Raw genomic sequence first — 21,793 nt, 5'->3', positions numbered from 1 at the left:
AAGGAACCTCTTTCCACGCATTGCAAAATCAGAAAAACCAATTCCCCACTTCCCTTTGATTCGAGTGCTATTGCTCAGACGATTAGGAATATTTTAGGCGAAGAGAGGAGTGGGGGGGTTCCTTGTCATCACCAACTTTTCCAGGAATCTGCGTGTTAAATATGTTATATATTCCCCTCCTCCTCCATGTAAAAAGAATCCCTCGTCGAGGAGATTTGTTCGCTGCAATGCAGCATATTTGGCCAAGGCATGTGTAAGCAAATAATGGCATTCTCCTTTATCCAGGGCACGCCATGCAGTAAAAGGCAAGACACATTGCAGCAGACGCCACGACAGGAGAAGTCATAATTACAGAGTCCAAATACAACAACGGCGGCCACAACTACTTCAGCTGCCAATATAATAAAAAGCTAAGGACACCATAATACCATCACCTGCCTAATCTTAAAAAATATATATATGTTGTAGGAAATATTGATCATTACCAATGTCTGGTTGCAAATGAGTCATGACAGCCAAGAGATCTTGAGAAAAGCACAGGCGAGGATGAACTGATGCAAGGTCAAAAGAAAATACAATAAAATAAATAAATTAAGAGATTTCAGGTGAGAAAAAATATATTTTTTTTCTGCACATTTGAATGCTTCTCAAGAAGGTACATAACAAATACCGATATATTTTTCGTTCAGTTCCCCATACAATGCAACCTATAAGGCAATCTCCACGGCCTACTCCTAAAATCACAATTATGACAAGCAATCAAGGGGCAAAAAATGGAAGGTACTACAAGAAATAAGAACAGGGGAATTAAAAAAAAAACGCAAAACAAAAAATTTGGGGGGGAAAAAATGCTTCTGGAGAAATATGGGAGCCTCACAAGAGACCTGCTGATGAAGCCTTCCTCTTCTTCTTGCACCAAAATCTGTGTTGCAATCCAAGATGGGCAATTTGTTCTTTTCAAAAAACATGTGTATTCAAAAATATGCGGTGGCAAGGATGCCCCCCCCCCCCCCCCTCCCCCCACCTGGGAAGACGAGAATTTATCCCTTTTTTCCGACCAAAAAAATAAACGACAGCGTTGCTATGTTACATGAAAGAATGAATCTCAAGCCCATGCTATTGAATAGTGATGCTGGGAAGTCCTCTTCAGCACATGTGCTAGGGACAGCAGCGAACCTGGAGCTGGAAAGTAATACCTCTTTGGACACCAATCCACTGTTCTGCTTCTTGTGGTGTCTTCACAAATAGATCTCGATAGAATTTTTAGCAGCCAAAAAACTTGCTTACGCAACAATATCACTTTTTGGTTTTTGTCTCAACTGGCCGAGTTGATCCGACTATGACTCCAACATGTGGCAATTCCTTATGAAGTCGTTGGAGTAGTTGACATATTTGGTCCAAAATGGCCTGAGATGATCAAAGCCAATCTGCAGCCATGGCTTTGATTGACCGTTGTAGTGGATAACTGCAGCATTCTTCACATTCTCAATGTTTGTATTATTCTGGTAACCCAAGCCCAGCATGTGCCATGATGCATCGATTGGGTGAACATGGCCTTTAAATGCAATCAACGCAGGCGGTAATGTTCCTAGTTTCCACATTGTCAGGTTTGACTTCAGATTCTGCAACACAGGCGGCAATATGACTAAGAAATGGTTGACAATCTTACATTTACCAGCATTTCCATTAACCAGATTTGTTGAAGCAACTAAAAACTCAACCAGGAAGTTAAAAGAGGTTTCAATATTTGACAATAGTGATAATCTAGATCAATGCTTAAATTCCAAAATTTTAGTGAGTCCCAAATTTTCCCTTGGTTGCATTTAGATCCTTAATGAAATCTAGAGAAAATATCAGCACAATGATAATCTTAATGGGGAGAACTGATCAAAATATTAAGCAATTCAAAATTTTGCAATATTTTTCCAAAGCTAGAAATGTCATTTTGCCAAATTTAGGAAAGAAAACTCAATTTGTCCAGACAAGAAATATAAACATCAAAATAATTAATCAAAAAGAAGAATTTATCACAAAAATGATGCATGACCCAATCCTAAACCATAACCCTGCCACCACCAAAGAAACCTAGGCCAAAAGAAAAAGAAAAACACATAACAAGGGTGACACTCGAGCACCGAATGACTTGCATAACAAAAAGAGGCAGTGTTCACAACAAAGTGATTACACTATAGACAAAAAGAAAATGGTTTTAGTGATTTGGAAGATAGGAAAATGCTCATTTGTCAAGTTCAACACATTTTACTGTTTCTCAACTCCCCAATATAAGCTGAATCAACAAAGGATTGAACTGTAAGGGAAACACATGTATTTGAATCTTACCTCCTTCAACCATGAATGATAAGTGTCTCTTATACTCGTCTTTCTCCAAGCACTTAGATCAAAGATGTTCATCCCATAAGCCCATGCACATTCATCAGGGTTCAAATTCTTCGCTATAAGAGGATGAGAAAAATTGAAGTAATTTCTGAATCGCTTAGACATTACCCATTCGTCGTCACCTCTACATGTTTCGACAGCTCCATTTACCTTTCCCCTGAGGTCAATATCCCATAGTGGAGACAGATCACGCTGAATTACAACATCATCATCTACGAATACTACCTTGTCAAGGTTTGGAAAGAGCTGTTAAAAAATGTATGTAGTCAGTGCACTTTAATAAACCAAAAAAAAAAAACCTACAATGATTTTTAAAATGTAAACAAAAAGACATAAAACAATCCTTAGCAAACACATTCATGAGCCAATAGCTGATGGCAGGAACAAATAATGTCCAAATTCCCAATCGCATGATGAAGACATCACAGAGTCATCCACATAAGCTACAAAAGAAATCTCAAATTCTGTCACAACGTATTGCCAAGATGACAATTTTTCTTTCAGTTCCTACCTCTCCAATCTCCATTTTTCCCAAGCCATTGAATGTTTAAAATACTACTTTCAAAAATTTTTTAAATAACAAAAGAAATTTATTGAGATAGAGAAGAAAGAATTACATCAAAAGGTGGGCAAGGAGTCCACAAAAGTGAAAAAATTAAAGTAACTAATTCAAAAAAATCCCTTCTCAACCCTTTCCATCATAATTTATCAAATATTTTAAGTCAGCCGGTTCACAATGGCTTTTCCTTTCTGTTCTTTTCTTTTTTTTTTTTCCATATTGCTCTTATCACATCAACCTGAACTTCATGTTCCCCCCAGATCAAGCAACCACAAACCCATCTTATCCATCAATTATTGGAGCTTCGATACCCTTCTCACTCACCTCCGCTATTAAGACCAGTTTCACAAATATTTTACCCACGCCATCATCCTCCAGAACAGAAACACCATACAAACCTTCTAAAGGAGTTGCTAGCACACGAGAAATGTCACCCACTAAATTTGAGGAATCAGAAGCCGAAACAATACCCATATTGCTCGTGAAATTCATCTAATAATGAATGTCCATCACACGTAAACTCACTGTCAAAATCACGCTCCTAATCAGTCACATGGTCTCATTTTAATTTGCCTCTGGCAGACCACCCTTCACTAACCTTCTCCTAATACAACCCTCAAATAAGCTGGCTCTCCAAAATAATAAAATTACCATTATTATTATCTTTTTGAAGTTATAGTAGTACACATCTCCTCATCAAGTCATTTCTCACCAACCCCTTTGTACAACTCAAAACCTGCATGCCTAGATTTCCTGCCAGCATAAACCTTACTAGTTGCAGGCAGAAATGCTCAGCACTTTATGACTTGCTTCCACTATAATCTTCCACTTTTGAACCTGATCACCATTTGGAACACCAGCAACTTCTGTTGCACCATCAAAACCACCACCAACCTCTTCATTCTCTACTTCACTTTTTCATTGTTCAACACTTCATCTCGTAAAAGAACTCCCAATAGAATCCCTCAGCTGAACTCCTCGACCTGAGCATCTCAGTTTTTCAATGTATTATTGCCAGTTACTTGAGTTCAAACTTGAAAAAAAAAAAATCAGGAATACCATAATCACACAATATCTATTTCCGTTAGACTTTCATTGTATAAAAATACTCAACTAAAAAAACTAAAATGCATTTTTCACCATCAGTCAAAGGTCTATAGGGTGTGGAGGGTGCATGAGGATGTGAGTGGGTGTTTGGGTGTGCATGCATGCACGCACATGTATGTATGAACAACAGAGAGAGTGAGAGAGAGAGAGAGAGAGAGATTCTCCTGTGCCCTCAAACAAGCATTACCTCCAAAACAATACCTAATGGATGTGTTATTTTCTTCAAACAATCAAGAGAACCACAGTTCCAAATTCAGCATCATAGTAGAACTCCATAATAATAAGAAAAGGGGAAAAGTCTCACATCACATCTGATTACCTCTGGTAAATATATGCGAAGATGGTTGAGTAATGAAATGTATTTTGGACTTCTAGCCTGTAATTTTGAAGCGAAGACTCGCGGAGTAGTCTCACTGAGATTGGCTGCAGCAATGTGATTCCCATGGTAGTAACTCCTAATCCCATTATGGTTCTCTACAGCTTCAAGCACCGGAACATTCTCTCTTGTTAACCAGTCAAACTGGTGAACACCTTTTACTTCAACAATTGCAGGGGTGATGGGGTTTAATGCAAACCAGGAATGCATACCCGCATAAGTTTTCTTGTCTGTGATGACATGGAAGACTATTTTTTCAGGTCTTAAAGATGACTGCACAGCAGAGGTGACCACTACTGAAGCAGCTAAGATGTTATCAGTTGACAAGATGAAGTGATGGTAAGAGTTATCAGAAAGTAAGGGAAGTAATTCTGGAGAAGGCAACTGTCTGCGTGCATGAGCATTAGATGAATATTCATCAGTCAAACGCAGAGAGAGACAGTGAATGCCTTTTGGGATGGAACTTGCTGCAAAGTGTTTGTTCGTCAACTCTGCCAACTTTGATTCCTTGATTTCCCTTTCAAGTTTCTCCATCTGTTAAAAATATCATGAAGTTTTTGAAAAAATACATGGAAATATATATATTATACATAAAACAAATGTTATATCCTCTCCATAATTGAAAGTCTGAAACTGAAACAAAATAGATAGCAGGGTTGATAATACAACTACTGAACTACAATAATCAATCAGCGTCCACTAACAAGAACAAGCAATTTCTCATTACGTATAAACACTTACCAAGACACTTCTCAAATATTATTATGAAGACTAAATGTATGTAAAAAGATTATAAATAAGATGCAATCATCTTAAAAAAACAACGAAGGAAAAATATACAAGAATTCAAAAGAAATTGGAGGGAAAAGAGCAGCCATGAAAATATGATGATAACTAAAAAGAGAGTGGCTTACCTAGAAAACAATGGTTAAGATAGTTCCATAGCTAAATATCAGCACTCAGAAGGCTAATGATTAAATATTCTAATATATGAAGGCAGATGGAGAATCATTTTATCAGAGCACAAGAGAACTGCACATCCATTTCTCTATGCAGTTTGAATTGCAAATTATGTGATAGTAGTCTAATATCTTTGTTAGAAGTCATGAAAATTAAACTTCCATTCAAGAGAGAAGCAACAGAGAACATTTTTTATAGCAAAAGAAACTTTATCAAGAGAGAATGGAAGAAATACAAACTAAGGGCCCATTTGGATAAGTATTTTGTTTAGGAAAAGAAAAATAAAGTAGGAAGGAAATTCAATTTCCATTATGTCTTCTCTCTATATCAAATACTATTAGAATGGAAAATTGTTCTAATATAATTAAAAATTAAGAAAAATTAAATGTTATTGATCTGTAAAATCAAAATTTTGTTCATTGATTTGGCATATATATATTTTTTATTATCCTTCTCACTTTCCTTAATAACCAAACATGAAGAAATGGAATCCTTCGTATTTTAATTTCCTTTCCATAATATTTTCCAAGTTTCAAACAAGAAGTCCCATTTCATGTCAAAAAAACAGATCCCTCATTTTTTTATTTGCATACAGAACCCTTATTATAGTTGTCTTTATTTATGTTTCAGATTGGAGCAAATTACTATCATCCGTCCCCGCCTACAGATCAGTTGACATTTTTCACAAATTTTACGAACAAGGTAAAAAGAAAAAGAAGAGGAAAGAAAAGAAAACTACAAAACTCAAACAACTCGTTTTAAAAATTCTTCTTAAACCCTTCCTGTCATAATTTATGGAGCACTTCAAATTGTCTCTCTCTGTCTTTGCTTTTTACTCTAGTACTTTCTGCAATCCAACCATATATCTTTGCCTCCAGGAAGATAAACAGTGTACAGCATAACAATCTCAGGTTTGCAATTTAATGCCACAGCTTATGGTCGCATTAGGATCAATATGATACAGAATAAATCACATTAAGAGAAAAGAAGATTTGTAAAAAAAATTAAAAAGTTAAATTTAAAAACCTTGATAGTGAAAGAAGCAGCACAAAAGATGTGAGATATAATGAGAGAGGCAGCACATAAAAGATGTGGGATTCAAAAACAAACCAAAAGAGAAACAAAATTCTAGGATTTATTGCTGCATGCACGCACACATGCACAGTTGCTCACACATGGAGAGACATGTGGCAATCCTCACCTAACACCTACAGTTCACTAAGATTCATGACGCTTGTTTTCTGACGGGTCACATGGAATTATGAGAAATACTCTCAACTATTTGAAAGTTCATATTATTCATAACGAGCTGATTGAATGTGAGTCTGACAATCACATAGGATCAATACATTCAAATTTTTTATTTCTACTTTAAGATTTTTAAAATTTAAAATAACTCTAGGTTTGACCACATTGATCCAGCCCAATTAGATATTAGATGGTGCCCAAATTAGATCATCAAGCTAGGCATGCAATGAATTTTTCAATCCAACGGCCTAATTCATTTTTATTGCCCCATGTATGTGCATATCATATATTAGCAAAAACAAATTGAAAACTGAGCAAGAATTTCCTCTATTAACATTATCTAGGAAATGCACTGCTTAAGGGCCTCTATGCATTTGTGGAAAACAGTTTCCATTTTTATTCCCATTTTTCTTAAAATTACCATGTCATACAATTTGGTTATATTGAATACTTGCTTTATAAAAAGAGAAGAACACTTAATAACTTTCAAGAGTGGGTATAATAAAAGCCAAATGGATTTATTCTCAACTAAGAACAAAGATCGTCTATCTTTTAAAGATTATAAAGTTATTATAGGTGAAAGTTTGGCTACACAACATAGCGTCTTTGTATTACATATACATATTAAAAAATGGAAGAGTAACAGCATAAATCAACATAAGAGAACTAGATGGTGGAACTTGAAGGGAGATAATATAGTTAAATTCAAAGATAGAATGAACAAATGTGGGGTGTAAAATGGTGAATTCTATCGTAAGGATAGCAAAAGAGGTTTAGGAGGTTTAGGTGAGTCCAAAGGAATACTGGTGGTGGGATCAAGAAGTCTAAAAAACCGTTAAGATAAAAAGAAATTGCTATAAAATATGAAAAAATTATAGAAATATAGAAAATCGTGAAAAATATAAAAAAACAAGAAAAAATGCAAAATAAAAATAAAAATATTAGCGAAGATAAACATAAAGCGTATGATACTTCTATACTATTATAAAGGAGATTCCCCTATTTGGTGTCATATTTCAAAAATGTCAAATTTATCCCTATAACTACCAATGAGTATTCCAAGATACTCCTTTAACTACCCACAACTCTCCTAAAATACCCTTATAATTATGCTAAATTTATCCCTATAACTACTCATAATTATTTCAAAAGACCCCCATAACTATCTACAAAAGGAGAAAAAGACAATTATAAACTTGCTAGAGCTAGAGAAAGAAAATGCAAAGATTTAGGTATGTAAAATGTATAAAGGACGAGAATGAAAATGTCTTAATTAGAGAAGAAGACAAAAAAAAAAGTGGTGTAGATACTTGGATAAGTTGCTTAATGAAACCAAAATGAAAGATTGAGCTTGGAAGTGACCAATGAGGAGACGACTAAAAATAGGAGATTTATTCGTAAAATTAGAGTCTTTGAAGTTAAGATGGCATTAAAAAGGACGAAAAGTGGGAAAGCTATAGGACCAGATAAAACACCAATTGAGGTTCGGAAATGTTTAGGGGATAAAGGAATTATTTGGTTAACTAATCTATTCAACACTATTATAAAAACCAAGAAAATGTTAAAAGAACCAAAAGAATGGAGAAAAAGTACGTTAGTACCTTTGTACAAAAACAAAGGCAATATTCAAAACTATAACAACTACCATGGAATTAAGATAATGAGTCATACGATGAAATTATGGGAAAGCATAATTAAACATATAATAAGATTAGAAATGAAGATTTCAAAAAATCAATTTGGTTTTATGGCTGGGAGATCAACAACAGAAGCCATTTATCTGTTAAGAAGTTTAAAGGAAAAGTACAAGGAAAAGAAGAGGGACCTCCATATGATTTTTATTGACTTAGAGAAACCTTATGATAGAGTACCTAGAGAACTTTTTTGGTGGGTCTTAGAAAAGAAAGGAGTTTGTAGCAGATATACGGAGGTCATTAGGGATATGTATGATAGAGTAGTGATTAGCGTTAGGACTATAGGAGGAGAATCTATAGATTTTCCAACTACAATAGGTGTACATCAAGGTTCTATTTTGAGTTCATGTCTTTTTACTTTAGCAATTGATGAACTAACTAGGAATATCCATAATGAGATCCTTTGGTGTATGTTGTTTGCAAATGATATCTTGTCAATTGAAGATAATAGGAGCAGAGTGGAACCTAAGCTAGAACTTTGTAAAGTCACATTAGAATCTGAAGGGTTTAGGATAAGTAGGAATACGATAGAACATATGAAATGTAATTTCACTTATGTAAGGAGTAGCAACAGAAAGAAGATTAACCTTGATAATCAAAAGATTAATAGCATTGATAGATTTAGATATCTTGGTTCTATTATGCAAGCTAAAGAAGAAATTGAACAAGATGTAGTACATAAAATTAAAACAGGTTGGGTAAAATGAAGGAGTGTGTCAGGTGTGTTGTGTGATCGTAATATACCCTTACAATTAAAAATAAAGTTTTATAAGATAGCTATAAGGCCAGCAATGCTTTATGATTCAAAGTGTTGGGCAACTAAGAACATGTACAAAAAATAAAAGTTGCTAAGATGCAAATTTTAAGGTGGATGAGTGGTTTAACATTAAAAGATAAAGTAAGAAATAAGCATATACACAATAATTTAGACATAGCACCGGTTAAAAACAAGATAAGGGAGGGGCGACTTAAATGGTTTAGTCATTTGAAACGCATGTCTAGTAGAGCACCTGTGAGGAGGAGTGAGTTAGTTATTATTTCTAGCATGAAAACTAGCAAGGTAGGTCTAAAATAACTTGGAATGAGGTAGTGAGGAAGGATTTAATAGCCCTTAATCTAATAGAGGAAAACGCTCTTGATCAGGTGAATTGGCGAAAAAGGATTCATATAGCCGACCCCACTTGGTATGACTTAAGGTTTGTTGTTGTTGTTATTTTCTTAAAATTACCAACAAAATAAATAAATAAATAAATAAAACTACCTTATTTCATCTCCAACTTTCCTATATAAATGTTGAAGAACTAGAAAATAAGATGGCATTTTTTGTAATTCTTCATAAAGTTGGAAATGGAAAATGAAAAATGTTTTCCAGAAGTGAACAGACCCTAACTATTGCATAAGTATAGCAAGGCCAAACCAAACAAAAAGACGACTAGATAGGTTAGTCATATCAAAAAACAATAATATGAAAAACACAACTAGGAAAGGGATGGAAAATGTGATAATGTTCAAGACTAAACTAATCAAATACTTTATCTATTGACTTTTTTGGGAGGAAATGGGGAAAAAAAACTGCTTAAGCACCGCAACGATAGGATAGAATAGGAATTCAAGAATTGGATGGTGAAATTTTGAAGGAGTAAACGTGATGGTACTAAAAAACATTTTATAGGGAAGGAACACAAATTTGGAGTATACAAATATAATGCACAAAGAGAATACCAACCAAGGGTATAGAGTTCTTCCCAATACATTAGATAAAGTTGTCTGATGTGAGATAGCATACACACTATGGCCAAGGTACACAACAACAACCAAGCCTTTAAGTTCCCTAAGTGGGGTCCTACATAAATTCCTTTTCGCCATTGTGCACAATCTAAGGCATTATAAAGGGGAGGAACACAAATTTAAAGTATACAAATAAAATGCACAAGGAGAATACCAACCACTCCAGAGGTATAGAGTTCTTCACAATACATTAGGTACAACATTGTGAGATGTGAAATAGCATGCACAATATGGCCGAGCTAAACAACAACAACAACCTAGCCTTTAAGTCCCCTAGGCCAAATCCCTTTTTGCCATATTTCAAAATCTAGGGCAGCACCCTTGGCAAGTTTGAGAGCCACAAAATCCTTATTTACTATGTTGGTCCAAGCTAGTAAGGCTATTCCTGCCCCTCCTATAACCTCTAACATCAACTAAATCACTCTTTCTCACTAGAGCATATAACTCAATTTAATCCATGTGGAAAGTGCCAAACCCATCTTAACCACTTTTCCCTTATCTTTCAACTATTGATATGTCTAAATTACCAAGAATGTGTTCATAACCTCATTCCTTGCTTTATCTGTAAGAGTTATAGTACTCATCCACCTTAACATTCTCATTTCTGCTACATTTACTTTTTGGATATATTGTTTCTTGGTTGCCCCAAGCCCCCACCATTTTGATATACATAACATGGCTAGTATTATAACTATCCTATAAAAATTTTATTTTAAGTTTAAGGGTATTCAACAGCCACCAACACCAAAAGTGCTTCTCCATTTTACCCAACATGCTTTAACTCAATGCATCACATCTTCAATATCTCCTTCAACTTGCACAGGATGCCAAAATCTACTACTAGTGGGAATTTCTTGACCATCAAGTTTAATCCTTTCTCTATTACTCCTTACAAAATTACTAAAATGTATTCCATCTTACTTCTGCTTCTTTACAAACCTCTAAACTCTAAAGCTTTATCTTCTTGGATTCCATTCCACCTCTATTTTCATCAAGACAATGTCATCAGCAAACAACATACAACATGGAACCTCATTTTGGATGTCTATAATTTTATCCATAATGAAAGCAAAATTATAAGGTCTCAAACAGATCATGATTGAGAATTTCTTAAATTCCTGTAGTCCTAACACAACATGCCCTTAATAACATGAAAATACCTACTACCTACACCCTGCCATGTCATTTTCTTTTCCCTAAACTTTTCCATTAAATGTTTTAGGGAAATACACAGCCTATATGATTGATCTACTGAGAGAAATATCAAATTGATTCGGAGATCTTCATTTTTACCCTTAGTCTTTGTTCAATTTACCTTTTCTAAAGCATAGTAGTGGTGAGCCTAGACGGAACGTGCATTGGGGCGATGAGGCTTGTGCTTCATAGGGATTGAAGAAAGGTGACCTTCAAGAGGCGAACCAAGCCACAATGAGGTGAGAGGGAGAGGGGGGAAAAAGTAGGTATAACATAAACATGAATGAAGTGCACCTTGCATGATAAAGGCAGCACTGCTATCAAAGGCCAATTCTAGATTCCCAAGGCCAATTCTCAAGATCTGATTGATTGAAGACTTACTTAAAGTCACTTCCTCTTCTTCTTCTTCTTCTTTGACCAGGCAGTCCAGGCCCATCCTTCCTTTTCATCATTTTTTTTTTTCCTTCTTCCTGATCAACCAAAATTAGTGATTCCACCGCTCTGCTGCTTTCAGTTACAGCTGCTGCTTTTGTGGAACTTCTGCTACTTTCTCCGGACATTTCAGCTCTGCTCCTCTCAGGCTTCTTCTTCTTCTTCTTCTGGCCAGCGGCACTGCTCTCAGTCAAAGCATCAACCCCCTTTTTGACACTTCTCGTTTTTCTTTAGCTGTCCTTTTTTTTTTTTTTTTTGGAATTTCTGCTCCTTTTTCCTGTTCCTCCTCTTCTCATTTTCCCCCCAACTTTTTCTCTTTTTCACTTTTTCTTTGGAAGCTGCGCCCTTTTTTTTTTCCTCAAAGCATCTTCTTTTCTTAGCTGCTTCTGTTAAATGGAATTTCTAGCATGAATACTTGGTGCTTTTTTCCTGGAATGTCTAGGTCAGAGCTGCTCCGCTGCAGCTATTGCTGTTTTTTTTTCCCCTGCTGCTTATTTCTGCTTCTATTTTGTGGAATATATGCCATGAATATTGCATATTATTGAAATTTTTTTATATTATTCATTTATGCTCCAGTTTGAATATTTTGATATTTTAAAATTCATATACTAGAGCTGATGTTTTTACAATCAAGAATAAATCATATAGAGCATTTCACAGACAATTTTAATAAATGTGTGCCCCAATCTTTGCAATGTGCCCATGCCTCACGCCTAGGCTATAGGCACCCTTTGCGCCTCAATGTGCTTTGCATCTTTGATTACAACACACTCCAGAGGTTCATGGTATGATTCATTAATTTAATTCTGCAATAGTTTTTACAATTTTGCATATCTCCTCATATGTACTAAAGTGATTTTCCCGGTTGATATAATATTTATTAGTACTAATAAATCAATAAAACAAACTAGTCTACTACTCACTATCTCATAAGCATTTCCAAACTTCAATAGGGATGACATTCAGTCCTACAACTTTCTCATTTTTCATATTTTTAATGCATACTCAAACTTTACATACATCATATGAATATATCTAAAAATTTTAGTATTTCCTCATTTGTCAATTCTAAGTATTTTCCTTCTACTAGGTTTTTATCAAATAATTTTGCCATATTTCTTTAGTAACTCATAGTACACAGTGTCATCACCTTTTTACATTTGATATTACCTCGATTTCTACTCATTGCTTCTTTAATCTTAAGGAGTCTGCATATGCTCTCCCCATTCTATTTTACCTTGGTCCTCAACTCTTTGTTTCTTTAATCTTAGAGAGTTTGCATATGCTCTCCCATTTTTCTTGTCTATAGTCCAGAATACAACTCATTAGCTCTAAGTTTAGCTTCAGTAACAACATCTTTTGCAACTTTTTCCAGCTTCTTCATACTACTCCAAGCTTTCCTTATTCCTACCATGTTGCCACATCTTAAACCAAATTCTTGTAGTTTTAAATGCTTTTTGGATGCCCTCATCTTATCATTCACATAATGACCAATGTGTGTGTGTATTCAAAATTAAGGTTCTTTTAGAATTACAACTTCGAAAACACAACTTTCATCACAGAGAGGTACTAGCAAAAAAGCAACCAAGAATAGGCAAGCAGCACATTGTCTGCATTCACCCTGATGGGAGAAGTCAGCTAGTACATAAATTATAACACACAAGCACATCATCTGCATTCACCCAGATGGGAGAAACCAGCTAGAACATAAATTACAACACACCAGAATTCTAAAATTGCTCAGTCAGTTTCTCTCTTTCAGTCGTTTCATTCCTATATCACACTAAACATATCAAATGAAAACTCTAATAAACAACTACTGAATCAAGATGTGAACACCCAAAAGAGTTCATCAAAGTTGACAAGATCTAAGACACAGTTGCAATTGTATCAATATAATAATATCACAATATCAACTAGGGGTGTACAAATATTACTGAGAAACCAAAAACTGAACTGTTTAACTGATCAACTCGATTTTCAGTTTTGGATCTTAAATTTTTAAAAAATAAAATGATTTTTGGTTCGGTTTTGTATGTAACCAAACCCAAAAACCGAAAAAACCAAAGTATAATTTTGTATTTAGTTTAACATTAAAATAAATGTATTCATATTATACATAATTAAGCATTTCTAATTTCTTCTTAATTCTGCAAACTTATTATTTAGTTTTTTTTTTATTTGCTCATCTTTATTTTGATGTTTAGTCAGCAAAACTGAAATTTTTAAAAGAGATCAAGAATCCCTTTTGCTATATGGATCAGAATGTTAGATGGATGAATGGTATAACATTGAAAGATAAATTAAGGAATGAACCTATTCGTGGTAAGTTAGGTATAACTCCTATAAAAGATAAGATAAGGGAGGGACGACTCATATGGCATGGACACTTGCAACGTAGGCCACATAGTGCACCTGTGAGGAAGAGTGGCTTAGTTACTGTGGGAGGCAATAGAAGGGGTAGGGATAGACTTAAAATAACTTGGGAGGAGGTAATGAGTAAGGATTTAATATCCTTGAATCTATCAAAAAAAATGGTACATGATCGCATAAATTGACGGAAAAAGATTCATATAACCGACCCCGCCTAGTGGGACTAAGGCTTGGTTTTGTTGTTATTGTTGTATCAAAATCCCTTTTCCTTGTTCCTGGCCAATGTGGGATAAATTCTTCCTTGAATTGTAGCCAGCAGCCACATGCCCTCTTCAGGCTTCACATCCTTTACCTTCAGGCTTCAGCTGCTCTATAGCCTCTATTACAGTTGTCCCACATCAACTAGATTATGAGTGGGAATCCTTCTCCACTCCTACAAAATGGTAAGACTCCTCTTCCCCAACACAGAACGGCTAAAGCCCAGCCCAGCCTGTCTTGACGAGTTGGGTGAACCACTGGGCTTTGAATTAGGCACAAGACAGCCCTGTGGGTTAGATGATGACCCACAAAGTATCAATTTTTTTTTCTTCAGTCTAAACATTGAAAAACCAAAATTTAACCAAACCGGTTAGTTAAACTAACAGTTTGGTTTTTTATCAAACCAATGGTTTCCAGTTCGGTTTCTATTTGGAGTTTTGAAAACCAACTGTTTCAGTTTGGACATTGGTTTTTGGTAACCGAACCAAAATAACCCGATTAGACCTCTATTGTCCACAAGGAAATACCTTCACCACACGCCACCCCATCCCAAAAAACAAACAAAAAAAACATAAATCACTTTATCCTAAAATTTTCACTTGAATTTCTCATTAGTATATGTGTGTATATGTACATATGTAAACAGGTGTCAGCTGTCCAACCATTAACAAAATAGAAACTTCTAAAACTACAAACACAAAATGCACCTCAATCTTACATGTTACAAGAACACAACGAATTTTCATGTTCTGACATGAAAAATTGCAACTAATTTCATAATAAAGATATTGGCTTTTCAAAGTCTTCACTCTTCAGCATAAGTGATCAAGGGCTCCATGTGGAAACACTCATTTTCAGGTAGCATATTTTTAAGACAGAACTATCCTCAAGAATGGAGGTTGTTGATTAAAGTAAAATCAATTTCTAAAATGGTGTTTTAATGGATGAATTGCCTTTAATGATTTCTTAAACAAATTTAGGTAGCATAGCAAGTAATTAAGATGCAATTGGCTAGTTGAGATTCAGGAGAACACCCGTTGTGAACTTGGCTGAACAATATTTTCCAAGTAGTGGGAGTCATTAAAGAGGGAACATGTTACAATGACTTTATGGGCTCAAATTGCATACTTGACCTAGTTAATTCTTGGTTAAAAAGGCTGTCCTGGTACTAAAGTTGCTTGTAAGATAACAGGCAATAGATCAGATTTTAGCAATATATCACTGTTACAGCCTGATAAATCAAGCTTCAACAATGACTATCTCCTTAAACTATGTATCATCTAGTAAGTGTATCTTATGCAAAACTCATTCCAAATAAATCATTTCCTCGCTGGTCCACTGCTCTTTTCTCTGCCTAAATGAGGAGAATTTTCAATAGGACGAGACCCAGTGGCCCATGCCAGATGCACTACTGTCAGTGGATAAATAAAGTCTGGAGGTTCAAGTGCAAGTGGTTAATTTAACACAAAAAGGCATGCATTCACTACACAAAACACACCACTAAAATCAAGTGTTTCATAGGATCATCCATAAAATAGAGCTGAGTGTTGTCTACAGGTGCTATGATCCAGAAAGGATACACTTATGTTTTCATTTATTCTTTGAACAAAAACAAAATAGTGTTTTGATGAACAAGCTGGTGATATTTTTTCACTCAGATAATTATTTTTAAAAAACTATTTAAAAATTTGAGGGCAATATTTAAAATTATGAAAACTTAAAAAAAGAAAAAATACTACCTTCCAAAACAAGCATCTGCCATCCCTCTTCCGGGAAATGTAAAAAGGGGGGGAGGGGGGGAGGAGCGAGGAAAGAAAAATATAACTATATTATCAGCGTTGAAGTAACATAAAACATACCATTGCCTTTAGCATAAAAGCAAAGGTCCTTGCATCATACTGATTGTTTTTCATATCAGAAACAAGTTGGCTGAATGAATCTGGCAGCTTTAGACCATTTGGGATTTCTTCAGTGTTCACTTGATTGAGGACCTTGTAAAAATCTCTAACCAGCTTCTGCTGTACCATTACCACCAAAAGCATCCAGCTTAAAATAAAATCATAAAATTTTTCCACCAATGGAGGGGGAAAAAACCATTAATCACACAGTAAAATATCATCTGTAAAAGAAATTAAAGAAGAAAAGAGTAGTTATTTACCCCTGAATCATCACCCCTGCCAAGAAGCCTTGGTCCCAAACGTCTCCCTAAACAATCTGAATTGAAAAAGAAAATGAGAATAGATGTTATGAATCAAACATATATCAAAGAAAAGTTTCAGCACTCCTATTAGAACCATACAGTTGCTCAAAACAGGTAATAGAATAAAAACATGAGGTTAATGGGTAACACCTTAAAATCAGGAGCACAAAACCAAAAAAGTATTAACAAACAATAATAGCCAAATCTTATTAAGGAGAGAAAGCGGCAACTCAAAAGACCAAACAAAACAAACAGAAAAACCATAATCAAGATTTAAGAAGGCAAATTGGGTAAGCAAGTGAAAATTGAGAGTTCGTAAAACAGATATATCCAAGAGAAACATTTTAAGTACTGAAAGAATTCTCACATTCAAGCCCAATAGTTCAAGCACAAAGACCAAAACTGCATAATGTTTCAAAACATGTCAAATGGAATTCAGAAATCGAGTTCTACAACCCAACAGTTTAGTGAATATAGAAATCACTCATTGCCCCATCAATGCTATACAATAAATCAAATTTTCATTTGTAATTCAGTGAATTCAAGAAACACAGAAAGATTCATCTGCTTCAGATCCCTCACCAACCTCAACTAAAATAACCAGAATACTTGACAAACATACCAGCATTTGAACCAAACCACCATAAAAGATACGTCAGATACCAAATGAATATTCACATCACATTTGAACCCAACCAACCCGACTATTACAGCTCCATTTTAATCAAATCGGTCCAAATATTAGAAACAGAAACCCTCCCACTCTCTTCAGGGAAAACCAATAAAATTAACTATAAAAATCGATGCTATACAAACGCTCACGTAATTGCGACATAATCAAATCAAATCAAGATCTGTAGCATACACGCAGAACGGCAGACGAAAAAAATCATACATATAAACCAACATACGCATCTAGATATCTGAAGAATCAAATAATGGGACGAATGAGATTGCAATAAAAAGATAGAATACCGAATGATGAGCACTTGTTGACACCTTCAAGGGTAACAACAGCGGTGAGAATGAAGACAAAAGGCAACAAGAAAGCGAGGATGAGGATAGAGTGGAAGAGGGTTCTATAAGAGATGTGGCGAGCTGCGACCTTGATCTTCATTAAGTCAATAAACCCATTGCTGCTCGAGATCGTGATGCTTCTCATGCTAGGAGAGAAATGAAGCTGCATCGTCGTCTGCGCGGCCACGTCGTCGTCGTCGCCGAAACCCTAGAATTCCACCCCCGCAACCCCACCAAACGACCCACAAGACTCGACATCAGATCCACCGCCACAAGAAGCCCCGATCCGCACAGATTCCGAGATTTGAGATCTCTTCTTGGTCGTCTTTGAATTGGCTCTTTCGGGTATGTTGGAAGCCCGCATTGGATTCCGCAACTTGGGTTTCGTTAAACTCGAATTGCAGAGACGAGTCAATGGATCAAACCGCCTCCCTCGCCCATGGATCGACCACGAAGAGGGCAGAGAAACAATGGGAAGCCAAGAGAGAGGGAACCCAGTTCGTATAATTTCCCTTTCTTCTGGTTTGCAAGAGTTTTCGATTGGAGGACGTCCCGTCCCTTGGTCTACTTTCAATTTTCTTGAAGAAGATTAAAAAGAAAACAAAAACAACAAACTTGCAAGTCAAAAGACTCAAAACCGTGTTGGCTTAGAGAGAGAAGGAGAAATGCGAACACACACACGCACACAGAGGAGAGAGAGAGCGAGGGTGGTGGTGGTGGTGGCTGTGTTGTGTTTGACCTGGAGATTAGGGCAGAGGTCCCACAGAGGGTGGGGGATGATTGAGGAAGCTAAATATAGCTATGTCCTAATCCTATGCTTATGGGGAAGCATTTGCTTTGAAGAGAGCCTTTCTGTATGGGTCTCGTTAATTTTAGTTCTCCTTTTATCTCGCTCACATTATCATGTGATTATCTATAGAGAGAGAGAGAGAGAGAGAGAGCATGTGGGGTGCTGGAGAAGATGATTAGGTAAATAAAATAACAAAGTGTCTCTTTGATTTCAGGGTTACATATTTTTAAAAAATGATAATAAGAAATGGGTGTCTGTGTGGAGGGAGAGATAGAATACAATTCTTAGGTGGTGGGTGGATGTGGAAGCTTCCTTTTTTAGGAAGAGAGATTTGAAAATTATAGAATAAGGAAATTAAGTACACTCTTAGATAGATATTAGTTGGATTGGTTAATAATAAAAAGATTTGAAATTTAATTTTATATAAGTTTCAAATATATTCCATGAAAAGCATTTTGTAAGATTGGCATGCACACATGATTATTAGTCAGTATTAATTATTGGGGAGATAAATGGTCATTTTTTTATTGAAAATTACTATTTTTTGTTGTAAGTTCATGTGAATTTCATCGGGCTTAATATCAAGTGTGATGATGAGCACGAATTTTTGTAAAATATTTTATCATTAATCACGAAAAATGAAAGTATAATTACGATATCATAACTTCAAATACAAAATTAGAAAATTTTAACTATGCAAGTCCTTATAATAACTTGTGGAGCTAGAGAAATTTAATTTTTTTTTCCTTGTGATGTGACACAAACACACGCAAATCGCTCTCTCACGCACAGATTTGAACTTATCTCTCAATTATTACAATCTTTTTCTATCTTTTTGCAAATTGTTATGTTGTCGATTATCATTACCGACACCACGTATATGGAAAATTATAATCACAATATTTTTCATTCATTACTTCTAAAATATTAATTTTCATACGTCATTTCAAATTTATAAAATAAGATAAAAGTTAAATCTGTATAATGTATAGTTGCTCTATGACCTAAAAACTCACTATTACTATGCCCCATGCCAATTTTACATGATTATTTTCTTTTAATGCTTATATACTACAACCATATATTTTCATATTCCTTTGCGATGTTATGATTCACCCTCATTATTTCTTTTCCTCTTTCCCGTCATTTCATAATTCCATTGCACAATTATATATTTCTCTTTGCAAATATTCTCTAGCTTCTCTTTGTGCACCAAATTTATTCCATACCTAAAGGTCTAAAGCCTTAACTTCACACAATATAAAAATTAACGGAACTAAATTACACACTTTAAAATTATTTCCACAAATCTACAATTCACAATATTAAATAAAATCTTTATTTCCGTGTGCACGTGTGAATCAATTCTATTTTGTTGTTCAATGAAGGAAATTTTGTTGTTTAAATCTAAGCTTTCATAGAAGTTAAATCTAAGCAGTAACCTATTTGTTCATGTAGTTCAAATTATTGAAGAGAAGTACTCAATAAATATAGTATTTTGATTATGCTCTTCATTAGGAGATTCCTTTAAAATTTATCATTTAAAATCAAATACTCGGCATTGCTTGATTTCAGCCTTAGAATTAATAGGATTTAGATAAATTACCAATTGTCTCATCGTGTTGTATCTTAGGGCTATTCTTTTTCTTTCTTTTATTTTTGTAAATTTTCAAATCTATAACTAGTCATTTGATATGATCTATTTCATTAATTATGTTATTACAATTTTTCCCCTTTTCTTTCCTTTATACTGTCATACTTATAACTATGAGTTGGATACATCTTAGTCTGACAGGCAACTACCTTTTTTCTGTTGATGAAGTAGGCATGTATTTTCTCTTAGTTTTTTTATTAAATACAAAGTTTTCAACTTAAAGCTAGCATGAAAGTGACATTTTTTTCTGTTTATGAAGTAGGCATGTATTTTCTCTTAATTTTTTTATTAAATGTAAAGTTTTCAACTTAAAGCTAGCATCTAAGTGGCCCAGCTCCTAATAATATTTTAGATGAGCCTAATAAAATTTTGCATTGCCATATAAAGGCTCACCACTCATGGCAACTTACACAATTAAGCATGTAACCAAGTCATACAAGTTAAAGCACGCAGTGGAGTTTTATAGAAGTGGAAAGGGTCTTCCTTCTTTGTTGAACTATGTGGAATGATTGTTCCCATGTCCCAACAACACCCAAACCATGATTTTTAAATTTATCTTAAGGAATGTTGCTACACCTAGATCCTTCATTGTAGATGTCATAAATTAATGTCCACAAATTTTTTTATTTTTTTTTCAAAGTATACATGTTTCGAACACATTTACATACTATTAAAATATATTATATTTATTTAAAAATATTTAATAAAATAAGTGAGTTTTATTTTATTATTAAGACTTGTCATTCTAAGTTATCCCGCAGCGTAGCATGGTGTCACGAGTTAAGATTGTTAAGGGCATTATGCTTACCTGTGAATGCTTGTCTCGTATGCTTGGGATGGGTTTCCATCATATAAATTGTAATGCCCCGAACGCAAAACTAGGATCCGAAGTGTTATTTGAAATATATCTCTGATACCACCTTGTGACGTCCCAAACCCGCCAAGTGGGGTTCAGGTGCCACGTGTTCTATTACATGTACTTGGCTCTATATCAGTTACGCGGCGGAAATAATAACAACCTCAATAATATACCAGAGTTTCTACAAGTCGATGATCTCAAAAGCATTCTCCAAACAACCGATATTCACAAACATCTATATACATCTCTAAAACATAAACAAACCCAAAAAAATATACACATCTGATAGCTCATACCCCCTTTCTCTCTCTCTCTCTCTCTCTCTCTCTCTCTCTCTCTCTCTCTCTCTCTCTCTCTCTCACACACACACACACACACACACACAAAAATGTTATACCAGCCCCCAAACTCCCTAAGCTCGATCCTGCGAAGGTCTTGAAAAAATGAAATTCAGCTATCGGGTGAGATACATCTCAGTAAGGATGGAATACATTAAATCAGTGTGTGACTATCATGAGGTTTGTGTACAAATATATGTATATTCATTATTTTCAAATGAAACTACAATTATGAAATCATTCTCTACTCCTACTCAAACATATGTAAGGTATTTTACCAACAAGAGTTCCCAAAGATTGGGGTAATTACCCATCCATACAAGTAGCACCCCTCTGCTCTGATACCTTAAGCAACCTACAGTAACAACACACATTCACACAAAGGTTTACTAGTAGAAGTTCCTAAGAATAGGGAAGATTACTCGCCCCATACAAGTAGCTGCCATCTGCCCTAATATGTTATGCAGCCCAATATGGCTACATCTGATACCTATCAGGGCACTCGCCTTTCTCAGCAAGCCCTCAAGCGAAGTGTTTACTTCGCCTCAA

General features: G+C 35.1%; 1 protein-coding gene across 4 annotated transcripts; it reads right to left on the bottom strand.

The window, feature by feature from the left end:
* Positions 1-606: 606 nt before the first annotated feature.
* Positions 607-18,594, bottom strand: LOC131147222 (probable galacturonosyltransferase 13). Of its 4 annotated transcripts, none has more exons than XM_058096990.1 (6): positions 17,562-18,594; positions 16,545-16,600; positions 16,246-16,401; positions 4,383-4,973; positions 2,341-2,643; positions 607-1,622 (listed from the first exon to the last, which is right to left on the bottom strand). In XM_058096990.1, the coding sequence occupies exons 1-6, from the start codon at positions 17,770-17,772 to the stop codon at positions 1,338-1,340; spliced, it is 1,602 nt and encodes a 533-aa protein (XP_057952973.1). In that variant the 5' UTR covers positions 17,773-18,594; the 3' UTR covers positions 607-1,337. The 4 variants fall into 4 exon arrangements, with proteins under 4 accessions (XP_057952973.1, XP_057952987.1, XP_057952980.1 ...); XM_058097004.1 differs by having other exon boundaries at positions 17,586-18,594; XM_058096997.1 differs by having other exon boundaries at positions 16,246-16,404; positions 17,586-18,448.
* Between the last annotated feature and the right edge of the window lie 3,199 nt (positions 18,595-21,793).

The sequence above is a fragment of the Malania oleifera genome, chromosome 1 (assembly GCF_029873635.1).
Source record: "Malania oleifera isolate guangnan ecotype guangnan chromosome 1, ASM2987363v1, whole genome shotgun sequence".
NCBI classification, from domain to species: domain Eukaryota; kingdom Viridiplantae; phylum Streptophyta; class Magnoliopsida; order Santalales; family Ximeniaceae; genus Malania; species Malania oleifera.
Note: the sequence above shows the minus strand (reverse complement) of the source record. Positions and strands in the feature narration are given on the sequence as shown.